The sequence below is a fragment of the Lissotriton vulgaris genome, chromosome 5, assembly GCF_964263255.1.
Source record: "Lissotriton vulgaris chromosome 5, aLisVul1.2, whole genome shotgun sequence".
NCBI lineage: Eukaryota > Metazoa > Chordata > Amphibia > Caudata > Salamandridae > Lissotriton > Lissotriton vulgaris.
This window is the reverse complement of record NC_141693.1, coordinates 1,322,262,772-1,322,282,824: the sequence shown is the minus strand read 5'-3', so window position 1 is coordinate 1,322,282,824 and position 20,053 is coordinate 1,322,262,772. Positions and strand designations below refer to the sequence as shown.

General features: G+C 50.4%; 1 protein-coding gene across 2 annotated transcripts in view; it reads right to left on the bottom strand.

Moving 5' to 3' along the window:
* FANCE (FA complementation group E) overlaps nucleotides 1-20,053 on the bottom strand; it is a 300,305-nt gene that overhangs the window by 57,440 nt on the left and 222,812 nt on the right. For both annotated transcript variants that reach the window (XM_086923242.1, XM_086923243.1), the window contains exon 9: nucleotides 5,370-5,445. In XM_086923242.1, the coding sequence (XP_086779368.1) occupies nucleotides 5,370-5,445 (76 nt within the window). The remainder of the gene's footprint in view (nucleotides 1-5,369; nucleotides 5,446-20,053) is intronic.

The following is a 20,053-nucleotide window of genomic DNA, read 5'->3' as shown; positions in this document are numbered from 1 at the left end:
ATTGATTTTAATTTTAAGGTCTCTCATCTGTCTGTTTTGGGTGGAGAGGGGCTCCTGCTTGCCTCATTGTCACAGAAATTTGTATTCGTCCTACCTGGGACGCTGCTAGGAACCATTTTGAGGGTCGGCGGTCTAGTCTTTGACCTGCCGGCTCAACCTCATACTTATGGAAGCCGGAACGCTGACGCGAGCAGCGGGCACTCTGCTGGCGTGCCGGAGGCAAGCTCGTCTGCTTCTGGAACGTGGCCAACATCAGACATGCTGCTCAAATGTTTAACTTGACTCATATTACTTGGTCCAGGAACCAGCTACTGTACATGAACAAAGCAGCCTGCTCGGGTAAGGCCAAGACAGACCTGGGGACCGGCGCCTCGGAGTACTGTTGCAGCACTTGCACGTTTAAGCTAGTGGTTAATGGAGGGCGGGATAGGGGCAATATTGCCTCCGCTGCATACCCCTTGGCCAAAAGTATTAATATTAGGGCCTGCTTGATTAATTGTAGGTCTTTGCCTAAACATGCAGAGGATATCTGGCTCTCCCTGGAAGAAAACTCCTGGGATCTCATGTTACTTACAGAATCGTGGCTGAGGAAGGGCACAAATCCTGACCTGATGATGGTGGTGCCGGCCGACTTTCTGATCATGTTGCGCTAAGCGGGGATGAGGCGGGCAACAAGTTAGGTGGGAGTGGGGCAGTTATCCTCAGGGACGGTGGGGAGATCTCACCTAGGAGAGAGGAGCACGTTGGGAACATTGAGGCTCTGACCTTCTGTGTAAGAATCTCATCCTCCTCCTCTGTGGCCAGGATGTTAGTTTAAAGACTTGACACCCGTTCTAGCCAATTGTCAGAGCTCTGCAACATTGCTGCTTAACTCTCTGAAGTATGCCAGTCTTACTGTGCTTGGCGACTTCAACATACATGTGGATGATGAAAACTGTTCCAAGGCTTCACTGGTCATGGAAATCTTAGAGGGATTAAATTTCTTGCAATCGGTTACCACCCCTACTCATACTGCGGGCCATATGTTTGACTTATTTTTTTCTAACAACACTACCCTTAAAGTGGACACACCTTTGCGCCTGACTTGGCCGGACCATTTCTGGTACCGTTCAGCTTCAGTTTAGAATCCAGGCCGACTAAATACTTGTTGATCACTGACAAAAAAAGAACCTGGAGAAAGGGCACTCCAGAAGCTATGGGGCCGATACTCCAAGAATCTATTCCACAGTTGACTTGTGATCCTGACAGTGATGCATCCACCTTTAATCGCTTGGTCACCTCTGCCTTATACACAGTCGACCCTCTCAGGCTGGTGACTTCTTCTAGACGGAAGCCCTCAGCCCCCTGGTTTTCCACGGAACTACGAACAGAGAAAGTCTCTGTAAAAAAAGAAAACGTTCCTGTAGAAAGTCCTTTGATCTAGCTGCTAAATGCATCTATAAAGAGGCTCTGATAGGATTCCATCGGATAAAGCGCAGTATGATGAGGGAATATTTTTCTAACCAAATCTGTATATCAGACAACTCGACCAAATACATTTTTTAAATAGTCAAGAGTTTTATCAATCCCGCAGCTTTGGATAGTACAGTTGCGCCCTCTCCTACTCTCTGCTCTAGCCTGTCAGACTACTTTGAGGAAAGATCCAAATGATCTATTCCGTCTTCTATCTACCAGCGTCTCCCTCCTCCCAAAGTATAACTTCAGATTCCCCTAGCACCTGGTCAGAATTCCGCACACTGTCTTTGGAAGAGTCACTCAGGGAGCTGTCCAGATGAAAGTCGGGCTCACCGGGAGATCCATGCCCTGCTTGGTTCTTCAAATTATTGGCCCCTTGGCTTCATCCGTTTCTGAACCAGATTTGGAGCTCCTCCATGAAAATTGGTATTTACCCAGTCGCCTGGAAACAAGCATTATTGCTTCCTTTATTAAAGAAACCAGAGGCTGATCCAGCGGACCATAAGGATTTTAGACCCATTTTCATACTGCCAGCGCCGGCAAAAATTCTGGAGAAGGATGTCCAGAAGCAACTGGCAGATTTACTAGAAACAAACAGTCACTTCCATGACTCGCAATCAGGTTTCAGAGCTAGGTATAGCACGGAGACCGAACTCCTTGAAGTCTACGAAACAGTACGTGAATCTGTGGATCAGGGCGCCTCAGCGATGCTGATGTTACTTGACCTTTTCTAAATCGTTTTTGGCCACTATAGGTGTGGCAGGGTATACTCAGACATGAGTCCCTTTCTCACTGCTCCATCAGGATTCAAGCAAGCCGGGCAGAAGAAGGCTGAAATGCCAGAAACCGGTCCCCGGTAGCTTGTCTCCTTTCTGGTGAAGAATTGGCTTGGTAGTTTAGTCTGCCCTGTTCCCATGATGCACTGGGCCAGGGACAGACTGATTTGCATATAGCCAGGTTCTGAGCTGGGATGGGGCAGTGAGATAAATAACGGTGATGGATCAAGCCCTGATCTTTGGACTGGGTAAGAGTGGTCTGTTTAACTCAGACACTCTGTTCATCACCACCCCCTTTTCTAAATCGTTTTTGGCCACTATAGGTGTGGCAGGGTATACTCAGACATGAGTCCCTTTCTCACTGCTCCATCAGGATTCAAGCAAGCCGGGCCGAAGAAGGCTGAAATGCCAGAAACCGGTCCCCGGTAGCTTGTCTCCTTTGTGGTGAAGAATTGGCTTGGTAGTTTAGTCTGCCCTGTTCCCATGATGCACTGGGCCAGGGACAGACTGATTTGCATATAGCCAGGTTCTGAGCTGGGATGGGGCAGTGAGATAAATAACAGTGATGGATCAAGCCCTGATCTTTGGACTGGGTAAGAGTGGTCTGTTTAACTCAGACACTCTGTTCATCACCACCCCCTTTTCTAAATCGTTTTTGGCCACTATAGGTGTGGCAGGGTATACTCAGACATGAGTCCCTTTCTCACTGCTCCATCAGGATTCAAGCAAGCCGGGCCGAAGAAGGCTGAAATGCCAGAAACCGGTCCCCGGTAGCTTGTCTCCTTTCTGGTGAAGAATTGGCTTGGTAGTTTAGTCTGCCCTGTTCCCATGATGCACTGGGCCAGGGACAGACTGATTTGCATATAGCCAGGTTCTGAGCTGGGATGGGGCAGTGAGATAAATAACGGTGATGGATCAAGCCCTGATCTTTGGACTGGGTAAGAGTGGTCTGTTTAACTCAGACACTCTGTTCATCACCACCCCCTTTTCTAAATCGTTACTTGACCTATCTGCAGCGTTCCATACTGTGGCCCAACCGATTCTGCTTGTGAGACTGAGACAAGTGGGAGTGCAGGGAATAGCTCTGTCTTGGTTTCTGTCCTGCAGAATTGGTCGCAACAGGTGTTTCTACGTCCTTTTGTTTCATCCCAGAAACCCCTTGTTTTCGGGGTACCCCGGGGTTCGGCGCTGAGCTTGCTACTATTCAATGTCTACCTTGCCCCACTGGCTACACTGGTGGAGACATGAGGTGTGAAGGTAATCTCCTATGCTGACGAAACACAGCTGGTGGTCTCTGTCAAAGAACACTCGGAGGCGGCCTTTCACAACTTTAAGGAATGCCTGAAAAACATTTCGGCTTGGATGAATGAGAAGTGCTTAAAGCCTAATGCCGAAAAAAACGGAGGTCTTGTTTTTCAGTCTGGCGGATCCTCCTCGTCAAGTCTGAGGTGGCCCTCAGAGCTGAACCCACCACCTAACCCACTGGAATCTGCCATAAATCTGGGGTTAAAATTTGATAATGACCTCTCTTTCAAGATGCAGGTACGCGATGTCTCTTCCACGTGCTTCTGGAAGTTAAGCGCACTCAGGAAATGTTTACATTTCCTGCTGGAAGACTGCAGGAAGACAATGGTCCATGCCCTGGCGACCTCTCAGCTGGACTATGCAAATGGCCTTTATCCGGGGAAGCAAGCATATCTTGTCCGCAGACTGCAAGTAATTCAGAAAGCTGCGGCCAGACTGATTAGGCAGGTGCTGCTTCGCCATCACATTTCCCCACATTTGCGGAAACTGCATTGGCGTCCTGTTAGCAGGAGGATTGAGTTTAAGTCACTCACTTTGGTCTACAGAGCCACTAGGGACCAGGGCCCAGGTTATCTCAGGCAGAGATTGCATGTATACCATCAAGAGCGGGCCCTGAGATCAAACCACCTGCGACTTCTGTGGGCTCCTTGCTTTTTCAAAGCCAGGATAGGTGGCAGTTCTTTCGCGTTGAAAACAGCGAAACTGTGGAATGCTATGCCTGTCCACCTCCATATGTTGGATTCTGGACAGGCTTTTAGGAAAACATTTAAAAAATGGCTTTTCAACAAGTCTTAATTGACCCCCCTCCCCCTCTTTTTACCGAGTCTGCAACTAGCGCCGGCACACCTCAGCTGAGGTAGCTATGCGCTATTATATAATTATAAAAGAAATTCAAGAGATAGACTGGACAGACAAAACAATGTCCGCTTTATTGTAGATGGCATTTACCCACTACATTCTACATGAGGCAAGAGAATAGCATTTCCTTCTTGCGGCAAAACAAACAGCAATAGGGCTGTGGGGCAAATCAGTTATTTTCTACATAAAAACTCTGGTTGCCGAGACTATGGCAATAGATAGCCAACAAGATGACTACCGACCATTTGAGAGATGAACCTATGGAACCCGTTCCTTCAGTACCTTAACAAGGATAATAGAGGCCTTACATGCCCAACAAGATTATGTGTTCTAGGCCTCTTGGCCCCAGATGACCACTCCTGTAATTAATCTAAAGGACATGTTTTTTACCCATGGGATACACTCTGTTTACTGGCAGAATGCGGCTTAACCAAAGTGAGAAAGGAGGGGTGAGTGTGGGGGGTTTTGGGTAGTGTTTTATTGTTGGCTGAACACCGCCTAAGTGCTGTAAGTTACAAAATCCAAACAACATTATTGAACAAAAGGTTGCGGTGAATATGCCGTCCAAGACAATGAGATTTAAAAACATTGTCCTTTTACCAAACAGTATGCCATCTAACCACAATATAGGAGCAGAGCTCCAAGTAGACCATGGAAGGAAACAGACCATACAATGTAACACAGATGTCATATGTGACTACCTTTGCACAGTAAAGCAATGGCTGGTCGTCCAGACTGTAAAATATTATTCTACGGTTACAGACACTTTAATTCACCTATTAACAGAAGACTTTTCGTTTATTAACAGCTGTCTAGAAGAAGAGAGTGGCCCCTCCTGACTTTGGAGTAATAGCTGAATATAAGACCTACTCTTTGCCTGTATCATTTGTACATCTGTCCCTTTGTAAGGGGGTTTGGGGGATTTACTTTCTTTATCCACCCAACCACCTTTATATTTTTACAATATAAATTTACCTTAACACCAGGATTAAATGGTCCAGCTCTAGACATTCTTCGATAATTCGGCACAACAACTCCACAAGCACAGGTCCTGCGAGGTAAAGATAGGCAGTCACCAGCTGAAGTCTTTGGAGGGATTGGAGTGACAAACTGAGGAACTTAAGGGTTGATTCACAAAACATGAGCAACGTGAGCACAACTGATCAATAACTGCACACAATCAAAGACTACAAGCATTTACACATGTATAAGCTATGCATGGAACAGTATTCACATACACATATGACTGTTCTTCTAACATTGAGTGTACCTACTTTATGCATTACATAAATCACGGATAAGAGGGTTATCTTAATTGAGAAACAATTTCATAATAACGTTATTTCGATCAGCAGGATCATAAAAGTACAATTTGAAACATAAATGCATCTCAGCAGTATACATTAAAAAAGACAATAAAACAACGCAAGAACGAAACCCTCATTTAATAAAAACAGAGTAACCCCATACAGACATTTGATTGTTCACTTTAAGGCTACTCCAGGTACCGTTACCTTCGTGAGCCCTTTATTGGGAAGTACTCAATTTCACTAATTAAAACCAATAGTTAAAAGTCCCATATTTAACACATAAATAAATTTAAATGTACGCTACCAATTACAAATAATTCTGAAATTGGAAACAGGTCACCTTGCTTGACAGAAGTAGACTATTAAATGTAAGAGGACGATTTAAAGAGAGCAACTGCAACAAATAGACACAGACCTTTGGGGCTAAAAGAAGAGCAAAATACCAGTAAACAAGCAGTCTTCACGATTTGGAGGCACCAAGGCATCTGGGGCCAGATGTAGGTAAACAAATACCGGTCGGTAACGGCCGCAAATACCGAATTTCGGCCGTTACCGACCGGTATTTGGATATTGAGATGTAGGGGGTCAAAAAATGCTCAGAATCGGTAAATTTACTGATTCAGCAAAGATTCGGTAAATTTACCGAATCAGTAAATTTACCGATTCGGTAAATAAGAAATTGAAAAAATGACTTTTGAGATGTAGGTAACCTCTAAAATACCGAATTTCCATGAAATTCGGTACTTAAGAGTCTGTATTTACCATGCATTGAAAGCAGGTGGTAACCAGGTGCAGGCTATAAAAAATGCCCCAAAATGCAACACTTTGACCAGAATGGCGGCATTCTACGTCATAGCGAGGCGCCTACGGCTACAGGCAGAAGGAGAGAGGGTCTGGAGAAGGGAGGAGCAGGTCTACAGGCAGAGGATCACCCTATTCCAACTAACTGAGGCAGAGATCCTACAAAGGTACAGGCTACACCCCCAAACCATCCTGGAATTGATCAGGGACCTGCACCCACTTTTGGAGCACCCAACCCCAAGGGCACATGCCATCCCACCCCATGTGAAGGTGCTGTGTAGCATACCCCTGCTCTCCTCTGGGAGTTACCAGAGTGTGATTGCTGCGGTAGGTGGGGTGTCCCAGAGCTGCCTGTCCCATTTCTTTAGGAAGTTCCTAGAGGCCATGATGCAGAGAATTCATCATTACATCAGCTTCCCTGAAACGGATGCAGAACTACTCAGGACCAAGACAGACTTCTATCAAACAGCACATTTCCCCAACATCATCGGCTGTATTGTTGGCACCCACATCCCAATTTGCCCACCTGCTGCCACAGAGTACATTTACAGAAACAGGAAGTCAACCCACACAATAAATGTACAGGTAATCTGTGATGCAAACTACATTATCACGGACATTGTGGCCAAGTTTCCAGGAAGTGCCCACGACTCCTACATCTTTCAGAACAGTGGGATCTACACACGCCTGACAGCGGGGTCATTTGGCGAAGGATACCTGCTAGGTAAAACACTGTGACACACCCTGATAGATATTGCAAATGTATGTGTATGTGTGCATGTGAGTAATGCCTTTTCTATTTTCAAATAGGAGATAGTACATATGCCGTCCGGTCAATTCATCCTGACACCCTACCTCAACCCTTCAACCCCCAGCCAGAGGCGATACAACAGGGCACACATTAACCAGGAACATTGTGGAGCGCACCTTTGGCCTCTTGAAAAGAAGGTTCCGCTGCCTCCACAAAAGTGGAGGTGCACGGCAATATTCACCTATAATCTGCTGTAAGATAATTTCAACCTGCGCAATGCTACACAACCTTGCAATTAAGAAAGGCACAGAAGTGGAATTGAGTGACTATGAGGACCACGACGATGAACATGCACTGCCTGACCCAAACACAGCAGGAGTGGCCCCACCAACAGACGGCAGACAGAGAAGAGCAGAGATCATACGGAGCTACTTTTGAGTAAGTAAACACACACAGACAGGTGGAGCATGCACCCAACGTAGTTTAATATTTGGCACTTCGCAGGTATTCAAAAGCACAAATGTGCAACACAAATGTCATCCATGTAATAATGGTAGTCCTGGGTAAATTCCCCATTAACTGAAAAAGCCATGCCTACCAGTGCCAGATGTAAGTGGCTGGCTTTCTTCACTGTGCGTTTGGGCTATTAGCTCACCATGGCGCCTGCTGCTCCTCCGTGTCTCCACAACAAGGGGTTTGTCATGCTGCTCCTACTGGTGCTTTCCTCACTTTCTGGGACGTCCAGGGCAGCAGTTTGTGCTGTCTGTGCATTCATCATCAGCTCTACAGCACCGGTCAGACTAGCAATGCCCCTAGACACCTCATTGCTGTTGTGTCTGAGTCCCTCTTGCATGTTAATGCACAAGTTACTACTTGTGTAACGATATATCTGTAAGAGACATTAGTTAGTGATAGATTCCTTACCTTAGAATATCCCCAGGCGTCAGACTGGATCCGGAAACTTTTGCGTAGCAATACCCCTGCGCGCCGGTAGGCGTCGTCTGCGGCTCCGCGTCCGTCGTCGTGAGCGCTGGGATGACGTCGTCGGAGTACTTAGACGGCGCCCATGCGCACTGACGTCAGTTCTGACACACAGCTTTTCCGCGCCAGATACGCAGAGCCATGATAGAACTAACACTGGTGCCATGAAACTAGGGCCCTGAAAGGGGATGACCTTAACCCTAGATATCGGTTCGCAGAACTGGGAGGATGGGTGGGTCGGTAAGGAATCTATCACTAACTAATGTCTCTTACAGATATATCGTTACACAAGTAGTAACTTGAGCATCTGAAAGAGACACGTTAGTGATAGATTCCTTACCTTAGAATAGATACCCCAGCAATACCAACCCCGGTGGTGGGTCTGCGAACCAGTATCACACCAGAAAGTCCTGGAGGACGGAACGGCCAAAGAAGCCATCCCTCCGGACTTGACTGTCCAGGCAGTAGTGTCTTGCAAACGTGTGCAGCGAGGCCCACGTAGCTGCCTGGCAAATGTCCTGTAAGGGGACTCCTCGGCCCAGGGCAGTAGTTGTCGCCGTGGCCCGAGTGGAGTGAGCCCGCAGCCCAGCCGGGGGCTCCTTCCTCGCCATGGAGTAACATGCTTGAATACACAAGATGAGCCACCTCGAGATGGTCCTCTTGTGTACAGCCTTTCCCTTCTTCGCGCCCACGTAACCAACAAAGAGTTGGTCATCCACCCGGAATTGGCGTGTGCGATCTAAGTAGTAGGAGAGCGCACGTTTTGGATCCAGACGGTGGAGCCTCTCTTCCTCTTTCGAGGGATGCGGAGGCGGAAAGAAGGTGGGCAAAGTGATGGACTGCCCGATGTGGAAGGCCGTGACAACCTTGGGCAGAAAGGAAGGTCGTGTACGTAACACCACCTTGTCAGGATGAACAGACAGGAAAGGTGGAGAAGAAGAAAGAGCCTGGAGCTCACTCACTCTCCTGGCAGAGGTGATGGCAACCAGGAAGGCAGTTTTCAACGTGAGAAGACGGAGAGGACAGTTATGGAGTGGCTCAAAGGGAGCACACATCAGGTAAGTGAGAACAAGATTCAAGTCCCACTGGGGCATCACGAAGGGAACAGGAGGGAACATGTGTGTGATGCCCTTCAGAAATCTACTTACAATGGGGGACTTGAATAAAGAAGGCTGATCAGTTAGCCTTAAGAAGGCGGATAGAGCAGAAAGGTACCCTTTAAGAGTGCCCAGAGCAGAGCCCTGCTGGGCAAGGGAAAGAAGGAAGAGCAGCACTTCCGAAAGGGGTGCAGAGAGAGGATCCACAGCCTTTGCTGTGCACCATGCCACAAATCTGTTCCACCGGCAGGCGTATACCGACTTTGTGGAGGGACGCCTGGCTGCCAGAATGATATCACAGACTTCAGGAGGCAAGTCAAATGGCCTCAACTGCCGCCGCTCAATCTCTAAGCTTGTAGGTGGAGACTGGACAGGTTTGGGTGCAGGACCGTCCCCTGCTGCTGCGACAGAAGGTCCTCCCGAAGAGGCAGACGAATCGGGGGATCGACTGACATGCTGAGTAGCTCGGGATACCAGTATCTTCGTGCCCAGTCCGGAGCCACAAGGATAACCTGGGCCCGGTCGTGCCTGATCTTCTTCAGCACTCTGGGCAGAAGTGGTATAGGCGGAAAGGCGTACAACAGACCGCAGCTCCACTCGCGACGAAAAGCGTCTCCGAGCGAGTGCCTTGGAAATTCCAACGCGCAGAACTGATGACATTGCGCGTTCTCTTCTGTGGCGAATAGATCTAACCAAGGCTCTCCCCACTGCTGAAAGAGACCTTGCGCCACGTCCGAGTTCAGACGCCATTCGTGATCCATCATGCACCGACGGCTGAGTTCGTCCGCCCTGGCATTCAGAGAGCCTGCCAGGTGTTGAACCACCAGGGTCACGCCCTGATGTTCCAGCCATTGCCATAGGCGCAGAGCCTCTTGGCAAAGGGTCCACGACCCCACCCCGCCTTGTTTGTTACAGTACCACATGGCGGTGGTGTTGTCGGTGAACACTTGCACTAAACGTCCCCGGACAGAGGGGAGGAATGCTTTCAGTGCTAGACGAATCGCCCGAAGCTCCAGCAGGTTGATATGGAGCCGGGACTCCGCCGGAGACCAGAGGCCTCTGATCTCCGCCTCTCCCATGTGGCCTCCCCAGCCCTGGAGGGACGCGTCCGTCACAACTACGGGTGGGGTAGGGAGAGGGATCTGCCACTGACCCAGTCGCGGTCCGTGAGCCACCACTGCAGTTGTCTCGCAGTGCCCTCCGAGATCAGGACATGATCAGACAGGTTGCACTGATGCTGGGCCCACTGAAACTTCAGGTCCCCCTGCAGAGCCCGCATCCGCCACCTGGCATGACGCACCAGAAGGATGCAGGAGGCCATCAGTCCCAGAAGCCGCAGCGTCAACCTGACCGAGACTCGGGATAACGGCTGGAAGATGGGAACCAGAGCCTGAATATCCCGAACCCGCTGCTCGGGTGGGTAAACCCGAAACTGCGCCGAGTCGAGAACCGCTCCGATGAAGAGGAGCTTCTGAGAGGGACACAGGTGTGACTTCGGCACATTGATGGAGAACCCCAGCAGGTGCAGGAGGTCGGCCGTAGTCTGGAGGTGGCTGACGACTGCCTGGGGCGAGCCCGCCTTCAACAACCAGTCGCCGAGGTAGGGGAAGACTGATACCCCCTGCCTGCGCAGATGAGCTGCGACCACCGCCATCACCTTCGTGAACACCCGTGGGGCGCTGGTAAGGCCGAAGGGGAGCACGGTAAACTGAAAGTGCTCTTGGCCTACTGTGAACCGCAGGTAACGCCGGTGGGCCGGCAGGACGGGGATGTGGAAATAGGCGTCCTGCAGGTCCAACGCTACCATCCAGTCTCCCGGGTCCAGGGCAGCCAGGACCTGAGCCAAAGTGAGCATCTTGAACTTCTCCGTCCGGAGGAAGCCGTTGACGTTTCGCAAGTCCAAGATAGGGCGTAGGCCCCCTTTGGCCTTCTTGGGCACCAGAAAGTAGTGGGAGTAACATCCACACCCTACTTCTGGCCCAAGAACGCGCTCGATGGCCCTCTTGGCCAAGAGGGCCGTGACCTCCTCTTGCAGAAGTTGCAAGTGATCCCCCGACACACGGTGGTATTGTGGTGGCATGGATGGAGGGGATGCCTCGAAGGGGAGGGAGTAGCCCCTTCGGACAATCTGCAGCACCCACCTGTCCGAAGTGACTGTATGCCAGTGGGAGAGGTGATGGCGAACCCTGCCCCCCACAGGCATCACATGGGCCTGAAAACGCGGACTAGGAAGGTTTTGAGGCAGGTGCTGCTGAGGGAGGTGTGGACTGGCCTCGCCGCGGTCCCCGACCGCCGCCACGGCGGTTCCCACGTCCGCCACCGCGCTGCTGGACATTTTGCGGTGTGTGGCTGACGGTACGTGGTGGGGCGCCCCTTCCGTGGCCACGAAAGGAGCGAAAGGCACCCGTTTGCTGGCGTGGGGTCGTGAGGCCCAAGGACTTGGCCGTAGCCCTGGAGTCCTTGAAACGTTCCAGCGCATGGTCTGCCTTGTCGCCGAAGAGGCGACGGCCATCAAACGGCATGTCCAGGAGGGTGGCCTGGACATCGGCAGAGAAGTTGGCGGACCTCAACCAGGCGTGGCGTCGAACCGCCACAGCCGTTGCCATCGCCCTGCCCAGTGAGTCCGTTGTATCCAGCCCACACCGGATAGAAAAGCGTGCTGCATCTCGGCCGTCCGCAAGGGCTTGGCCGAGTTTAGCCTGGACCTCCTCCGGGCATCTAGGCAGCACCTCCGCAACCGTGTCCCACAGAGTGTGGGTGTAGTGGCCCAAGAGACAGGCGGTGTTCACAGACCGCAGCCCTAAGCTAACAGACGAGAAAACCTTCTTCCCGAACTGTTCATATCTCTTGGATTCCCTGTCGGGCGGGGCCGACGGGAATGCGGTTTGGGAGTTTGAGGCCTGGATGACCAGACTCTCGGGGGTGGGATGGGTGGACAAAAAGCATGGGTCGCCCGGGGCGGTAGCGTCTGGCCACGTTCCTATCCACAGGTGGGCCTGTGGCGGGCTTGGACCAAGTGCCCAGAAGAACGTCACATAAGGCCTCATTGAACGGCAGCAGGGGCTCCGCGGAGCCTGACTGCGGTTTGAGGACCTCAGTGAGGAGATTAGTCCTCACGGCCGCGACGGGGAGCTGAAGGTTTAAGGCCTTAGCTGCCTTCGTCAACACTACGCTGTAAGCAGAACCCACTTCCGAAGCCACAGTCGGAGGCGATGTAAATCCAGTGTCTGGCGATGTGTCAATACCACTGGCCTCCCCAAGCTCATATGTCCAGTCCTGCTGCGACTGGCAATCTTGTGCCAGAGGGTCCTCGGACCCCTCCCAATGTTCCTCGTCACCTGTGTTCTGGAAACCAGGATTAGCAGACAGGGCCTCCTCGTGGAGATAAAAATCCCCAAAGGCCGATGGAATCGGCGCCCAGCGGCGCCCTTCCGGCGCCTGAGTAGGACCGCAGGAAACATTGGGGGCGGCAACCACATTGGCCGCCGGGGGCGACACCTGAAGGGACGGCGCCGGCGAGGTCGGAAGGTCGACCGGCGAGGTCCCGGATCCTGAACCGGATCCAGCGAGGTCCTGCGGCGCCGAGACCGAAGTCGCCAGCGGCGTCGGAGCCGAAGCACCCGACGGCGTCGGGGCCGAAGCCCGGAAGGACCTCCAGACGGAACCGATCGGCCCGAAGGCGCCACGGGAACCGACTGAGGAGGGAGGGCCCTCATGGCCATGAGGTACCTCCGGCGTCGCGCCGTGCCCAGGGACCCGAAGGTGTGGGGCAGGCGGCGACGCTTGCGACTCCCGCGGAGCCGCGTGGGCGGTGTCGCCCGAGCCCCCGGCCGCATCGTGCGAGCGTCGGGGCGAATCGGAGGATCGATGACGTCGCTCCGACCTCTCATGCCTCTTACCTGAGGACTTGGAACCAGACGATCGGTGTCCACTTCCGGAGCTTCGATGACTCCGACCTCGCGACCTGTCCCTCGACCTCCCGTGGGACCGGGACCTGGAGCGGCGCGGGCCGACTGCCTCAGCTCGAGACGCTTGCGGGACCGCTCCCGCCTAGCCTTCGACGTCAGGGCCCGGCAGTCGGAGCAGGTTCGATCGTCGTGGTCGAGGCCTAAGCACTTCAGGCACCGGCGATGGGGGTCCGTGACCGACATGAGTCAATCGCACTTCGAGCAAGGCTTGAACCCGGGCATCCCTGGCACCGATAAGTCGAGAATTCGACAAAAAGAGAGAGATCAAAAGGATCAAAAAGTTCAGTCAAAAATTGACTGGGGGTAGAGCTTCTTCCGGATCTGCGCTAGCTGGCGCGGAAAAAAGAAGAACTGACGTCAGCGCGCATGGGCGTCGTCTAAGTACTCCGACGACGTCATCCCGGCGCTCACGACGCCGACGACGGACGCGGAGCCGCAGACGACGCCTACCGGCGCGCAGGGGTATTGCTACGCAAAAGTTTCCGGATCCAGTCTGACGCCTGGGGATATTCTAAGGTAAGGAATCTATCACTAACGTGTCTCTTTCAGATGCAACGTCTACATAGCAGGGAAGTGGCTGTGGCCAGGCGGTTTATTGCTTTACTTTGCTGCTGCACACGCTGCCTCTCCTTGTGCCTTGCTAACATGTCCTGGTCCAGTTTGCTGCACAGGAGCTGCACTGATTGTGTCATGTCCCGCATCCCTGCAGCCATCTCCTTGTTCACATCGACCAGTTCTCTAATGACCTTCCCTATATCTTCCACATTTGTGTTCAGGCTCCTCATCTGGCATTGCACAGACAGGATGGCCATCCCCTTCATCCTTTGGATTATCACCATGCTACCCTCAAGTCCACGGAAGACACTTGGACCCTCCACATGAGCTGCTGCAATGCTTTCTCTGTGCCTGCGGCGTCTGCTACCTGTACGGACAACCTTTGCACTGGACTGCTGTGTGGCAGGGCTACTTTCCCCAGGCAAGGTTGGTGTGGCATCCCCCTCCATGTCACCCGCTGGTGACTCCATTTGGACAAGTGGGGCAACTACATGCCTCCTGCTCTTTTGTGATGCAGGAGTTGCCAGAGGCAGTGATGCAGGCAGCTCAGGTGAGGACAGTAGCAGAGGGGATCCTGAACGTTCTGGGGACGCCTGCAGATGTGGAGACATTTCTGGGTCTTGTGATGGTGGCTGTGTAGTTGGTGCACCTGTGTCCTCTGTGACATTCTCTGCACTTGGCCCTGGCTCCTGGCTGTCATCCCTTTCTGGTGCTGTGCCTTCTGTCTCTCTGGTACGCCTGCTTGATGTCTCGCCTGTGGACATATAAGCGTACATTAGCTTGGTGCAACAGCCACTACAATTAAATAATTTTCACTTGTACAATGTACATGTTGCATGCGCTTCACTATGTCTGAAATGATTAGCCTAACTTGTTGCTTGCTGTGCTGTATGACATGGTCCTTCATTTACTGACTACATGTCCCATAATGCATTGCTCCTGTATAGTGCTACCTCTACTGGACAGTGTTTGACTTTCCCACATAGGGTAAAGGGAAGGCTGGTGGGGTGGGGGTGATTGCTGTGCATGCGTCTTACCTTTTCTGGTGGCAGCTCTGGCTGAGCTGTCTGCATCTCCCAGCCCACAGACACTCTCGTTCAATGGTGGACCCCACCAGCTCCTTCAGGTCAGTCAGGGGGTGGTGAACGGTTCTTCCCTCCTCCAGTTTTGTTTGCCTGTTTGGGGAGCTCAGCAATTTCTTTCTTTGTCAGGCTCCTGAGGTCATACCACCTCTTTTTCAGGTCGTCTACGTCCCTCCTACGTACTCCTGCAGCATTCACCTTTGTTTGAATGTCCAGCCAAATCTTCCTTTTGGCTGATTCAGCCACAGTCAGGGACAGCTTGCCAAACAATTTCTGGTGTTCCTTCACCACCTCCTCCACAAGGACCTGCAGCTCCATGTTGCTAAATTGTATTTTCCTCTTCCTCTCTGGCTGTTCCTTTTCAGTGCTGCTTGCCATTTTCACAGTTTAAAAGTGCAAAACTTTTTCTGTGGCTCAGTGACTCAGCTCCAACTTCTTCTCCAGAAGCTTCTAATTACTTGCAGCTGCCTGTGTAGCCACTTCCTGGTAGGGAGGGGGCATTTTGGCCCATAGGAATGAATGGGAAATACCGAATGGCAGATTCCGAATCGGTAAAAAATACCGAATTTTCATCTACATTGCATTTACCGATTCTAAAATGCAGAATCGGTAAAATTCGGTATTTTAGAGTCGGTAAATTCACATAGCTGCCAAGGTTTCAGATTGCTTAAGTGTGACATTTTCATATTTCAGTGTAATTATGAGTGACATTTCAATGACTATGAGTGACACTTTCGCGCAAGCAAAATCAAGCAATGAAAATGAGGGAAGCATATATAAATATCAGAAATTACACACATTTGAGCAACGAGAAACTCTAAGAAGATCTTAAAACTGCTGCAATTGACCTATGGCTTTGCTGTTACTCACTATTGGTGACTGCTGTAATTTCTACTGTAATGCTCTTTGTCTATCATATAAGGCCCAACACTATCGTGTAGTACCAATCATTTATGTGCCTTATATCATCGATTTAATTCCTAAAGCACTCTAACATCTTTCGGTCTCTCTCTCACCAACAGTTCATTTGCTTTATAGTTATGCTCATACCAATGTAGGGTGTCAGGGCACTTCACATCAGACACACATTATACCAACACAATTACTCTTTTGTGGGAACTACAGTCTAGCAAATGTTATTCGTAGCACATCTCTTTGACAGCAGCTGAAGTGTTTAATATAGGTAGTTCATCCATCAAGCAAGCAATAGCGAGGGGTGAAACTGAAGTGCTTTGCAGTGTTCACAACCATTCTGTCTTTCAATTTCGATTATCCTGCTGGCCTGAGCCCCCAGTTGCTAATTATATATTTGTGCTCGGATTTCTTGCAGTACACCAGACAGAATGGTTGCGAACACTGCAAAGCACTGGGGGCGAAATTGGAAAAAATCCTGCAGTGTCACCTGTGAGCTCAGTACTAACACACGCCGGCACTGACTGAAGGCTGCAGCTGTGCCTGACGATGCGCTGCCATTCATTCTGTAAATCACACAGGCTGGTGGCATTTACTTTGGTAGTAGAAGTCGCAATGTCCGGAAGAGTGTGGCGCTCTAACAATTGCTTGACATGCGACGCCGTCGCTCTGAAAGGCAGTGGCTGCAGGCTCACTTAGGCCGCCTCAATTATAGTCACCCTCCAGGCTCAGCAGGCCAGTGAGTCACGGAGCTGGGCTGTTCAGTCACGGTGACACGCAGACTGTCCAGGCGGCCGCTGCAACCTGGTGGTGGGTCACTCACTCTTTTCGGGCTCCCTTAGGTCTCTGGCATTATTGAATTGAGGAGGCTGATAGCGCACGGCAGCACCGGTGAGAGTTGTGCTTGTGGCAGGCAGCGCGACGCTGCAAGTGCCATATTTGAATAAATTTGTGGAGCCGCGCAAAACACTGGGCAGCTGGCACTCGACTGTCCACTTACTTATTGTTGATTGACCTGCTGCTGCCCAGCCACGATTGTGCAGAACAGACACTGCCTACTGCCAAACTGCCAGTGCTGTCTTCATCCACTCTGAGGCAGTCTGAGCTCAGGTCAGCTGAGCTGCTCATGATGCGGCCGGACGGTCGGGACCCCCCCCTACGGCCGGCCCGGCCTGCCTGGTGGCGCCATGATGAGAGGCTGTGAGAGTGAGCAACTGAGGCAGCCTGCACACTCACTCTGATTCCCCCGCCGACCGTACTAACTTCCTGTTCCTGGCAGCCGGACGGGACGCGGGAGTACCGCACATCCGGATTTAATCCCGGCCCCCTGGTGACACGTCGGTGATCATCATTGGCTGCACTGTATCGGGACTGGCAGACAGAAGTACAGTACTCGATACATTTGTAGCGCCGGCTCTCAGAGAGCTGCGCAGTCTGCTGCTGTTAACTGTTTGGGACACAGGCGGCACCTCGAGCAGCAGAGAGAGCCACAGTGACGGGCACAGTGACAGGCGCCGTTGGCTCGCCTGACAGGTGCAAAATGCGTGACATTTCATTTCAGTGCGGTGATGCGGATCACCGCACTGAAATGCGTGGGCGTCCCACGTGTTGCGTGACGCTTGACAGGACTGAATTCAATTTACCTACATCTAGCCCTTGGTCACCTGATTGGGTACTATTGCAACAAAGCAGCAGTATCTAGGTAGCCATGGCTTTAAGTGGGCTGGGTCTGTTCGGTCAGAGCACTGGCAGTTATTTTCAGGTGGCCTCGAGACGGGTCTCTATCGGGCTCTATTTTCGGGCCTCGCAGAGGTCGTCCATTTTCTTTGTTTTTCTTGCACCAAACTTATTTTGCTCTAGCTGGAATTGCCAGGCTAGATCCTGAAACCACTGAACTTTGTGCACGCTGTAGATCAGGCGCGCAACACCCATTGGAATGAAAGGGCTTCAGCCCTCCCCCAGTCCTCTCTCCTCTTGTGTGTGTGGAGCCCAGACAGCTTCCCGGGCACACAGACAGCCACGCCAGAGTACTTCACAGGTTTTTCAAAGACCATTTATATGTTAATGAGGCTTTGTTGTTTCGAAGTCTTGCTTTTCTTGGCATTTTGAGGATTAGTCTGTCCTTGTTTTCTGTGTATCAGTTCACATCCATGAGGTACACTTTTTCTTTCAGGTAGGAGGGTAAACTTTGCTCCTTTTTTGAGCTCTAGTACTTACTTATACATATAAAAGTTCCATACAGCAGCGCTGTTTCTTTAAGGTGCTTATAATGTACAGCTGTTTGTCCTAAAGACAAAACCATCGCCAATATATGTGCTGTGTAAATCGAAAACTCTTACAGCTACAGTAGAAAGGGTAATGTGTCAATGGTTCTAGGGTGTGTGTAAAGTTCTCATGCATCTCCCATCCGTAAAAGCTTGATTGAGTGGAATAATTTTCAGCATCAGAAACCACACTCTGGATACTATTCCACCTGATAGTCTCAAAACTGTCTACCGAGTACCTTTGGAAAATTCTTAAAAACCTGTATTCTGAAATGTAGTATCCAACAATTGATGTACTGGAGTGTCTGTGTGCTGCTGCCTTTCCAACTCGTGGTGAGATGCCAGAGGCAGAACACCCTGCTGACAACATCTGGGATTATACAAACTCTTCTTAAAAAGACCAGAGTTTTATGGTCTGCTTGATGCCTTGTGTGTGTTGTTGTATGTCACTGTATTCAAAATATATGTATGAAGGTGTATTTAAATGTTTGTTTTTGGAAAATGTGGTAAGCAGAGAAGAATAAGCATGGTAGTATTAAATGATCATGGTTTCTGTATTTTCTTAAAATAGTTTTTACAACTAACCTTCACTGCCACCCCATAAAAAGCGTTTATAGCTACCCAGGTTTCAGATTGCTTATGGGTGACATGTTCATAGTTTCACTGTTTCTGTGTACTTGGGAGTGACATTCAACGTCTATGAGTGACACTTTCCGGCAAGCAAAATCAAGCATTGAAGTCCATGGAAACAGTTAAAAATCAGAAGTTACACCTATTTGAGTAATGAAAAACTAAGATCTTGAAACTGCGGCAAAGGAGTTGAAATGGAAGGGTTTGTTCATTGTAATGTAAAACAATTCTGTAACCATGGAGGCAGTACATTATTTACGCTTTTTGCAGATAAATACAAAAAAAGTTATTACTGGATGTAAGAGATTGTCACTTCCATTATAAAATACGCAATGTACCATGGTCAGTGCTTTTCTCTTGGAAAAGTGGCAGCCCTACTGGCAGATGTGCCCGGCCGTGCATTTGTAAGTGTGCACCAGCGCCAACCCAGACCCACTGCACATTGTGCGAGGTCAGGGCACACTTACTCGAAAGTGGTTGACACATTACAGTGGCAACAACCTAATGAATAAATCACCGTCGGACTCACAAATGGTAAATATCTGTGATGAAGAGTTTCTGGGGCCCAGGAGCAAGAGCAGCGCCCACCAAAAAGCATCTGTGGCGTGCCACTAAGGATAATAAAAAAACGTGTAATTTCATAGATTTAGAGCCTTATTTTTGGTAAGCGTAAGATTGCGATCCTGCAACCAGCCTCCAAACACACACAGCAGCACCCGAGTACTTCACAGGTCTTTAAAAACCCATTTGCTTGTTAATTAGGCTTTGTTGTTTCCCCCCACCTTTGTAGTGTCCCTGCAGCTTCACTCTGCCTATTGCTTGAAGAATTACCCTTCCCCCAATCAATCAATCAAAGCATTTATATAGCGCACTACTCACCCAGAGGGTCTCAAGGCACTAGGAGGGGGGGGGGCCGCTACTGCTCGAACAGCCAGGTCTTGAGTTGCTTCCTGAAGGCGAGGTGGTCCTGGGTCAGGCGGAGGTGGGAGGTGGGAGAAATGTTTTCTTAGCCCCCCCTCGAAATTTGGCTCTACTTGCGCCTCTGAGGAGGGTCAATGGCGTTATCCATACATATCTTTATTTAGACCATACCCCTACTTGGATAGACCACACCCCTTTAAGAGGTTTGCCCCGCCCCTTTTAGAGCACCCCCACTTTTGTTTTCCCCGCTAAACATTTTCTAATTGGGTCACGTGATTGATCCGACTTTAAAAATACCCTACTTAATCAGTGCAAATATGGCTTTAATGTGCAGGAGGACACATGTATCGAACAATAGAATCGTAATAGAGTGCAGAAGTGGCAATA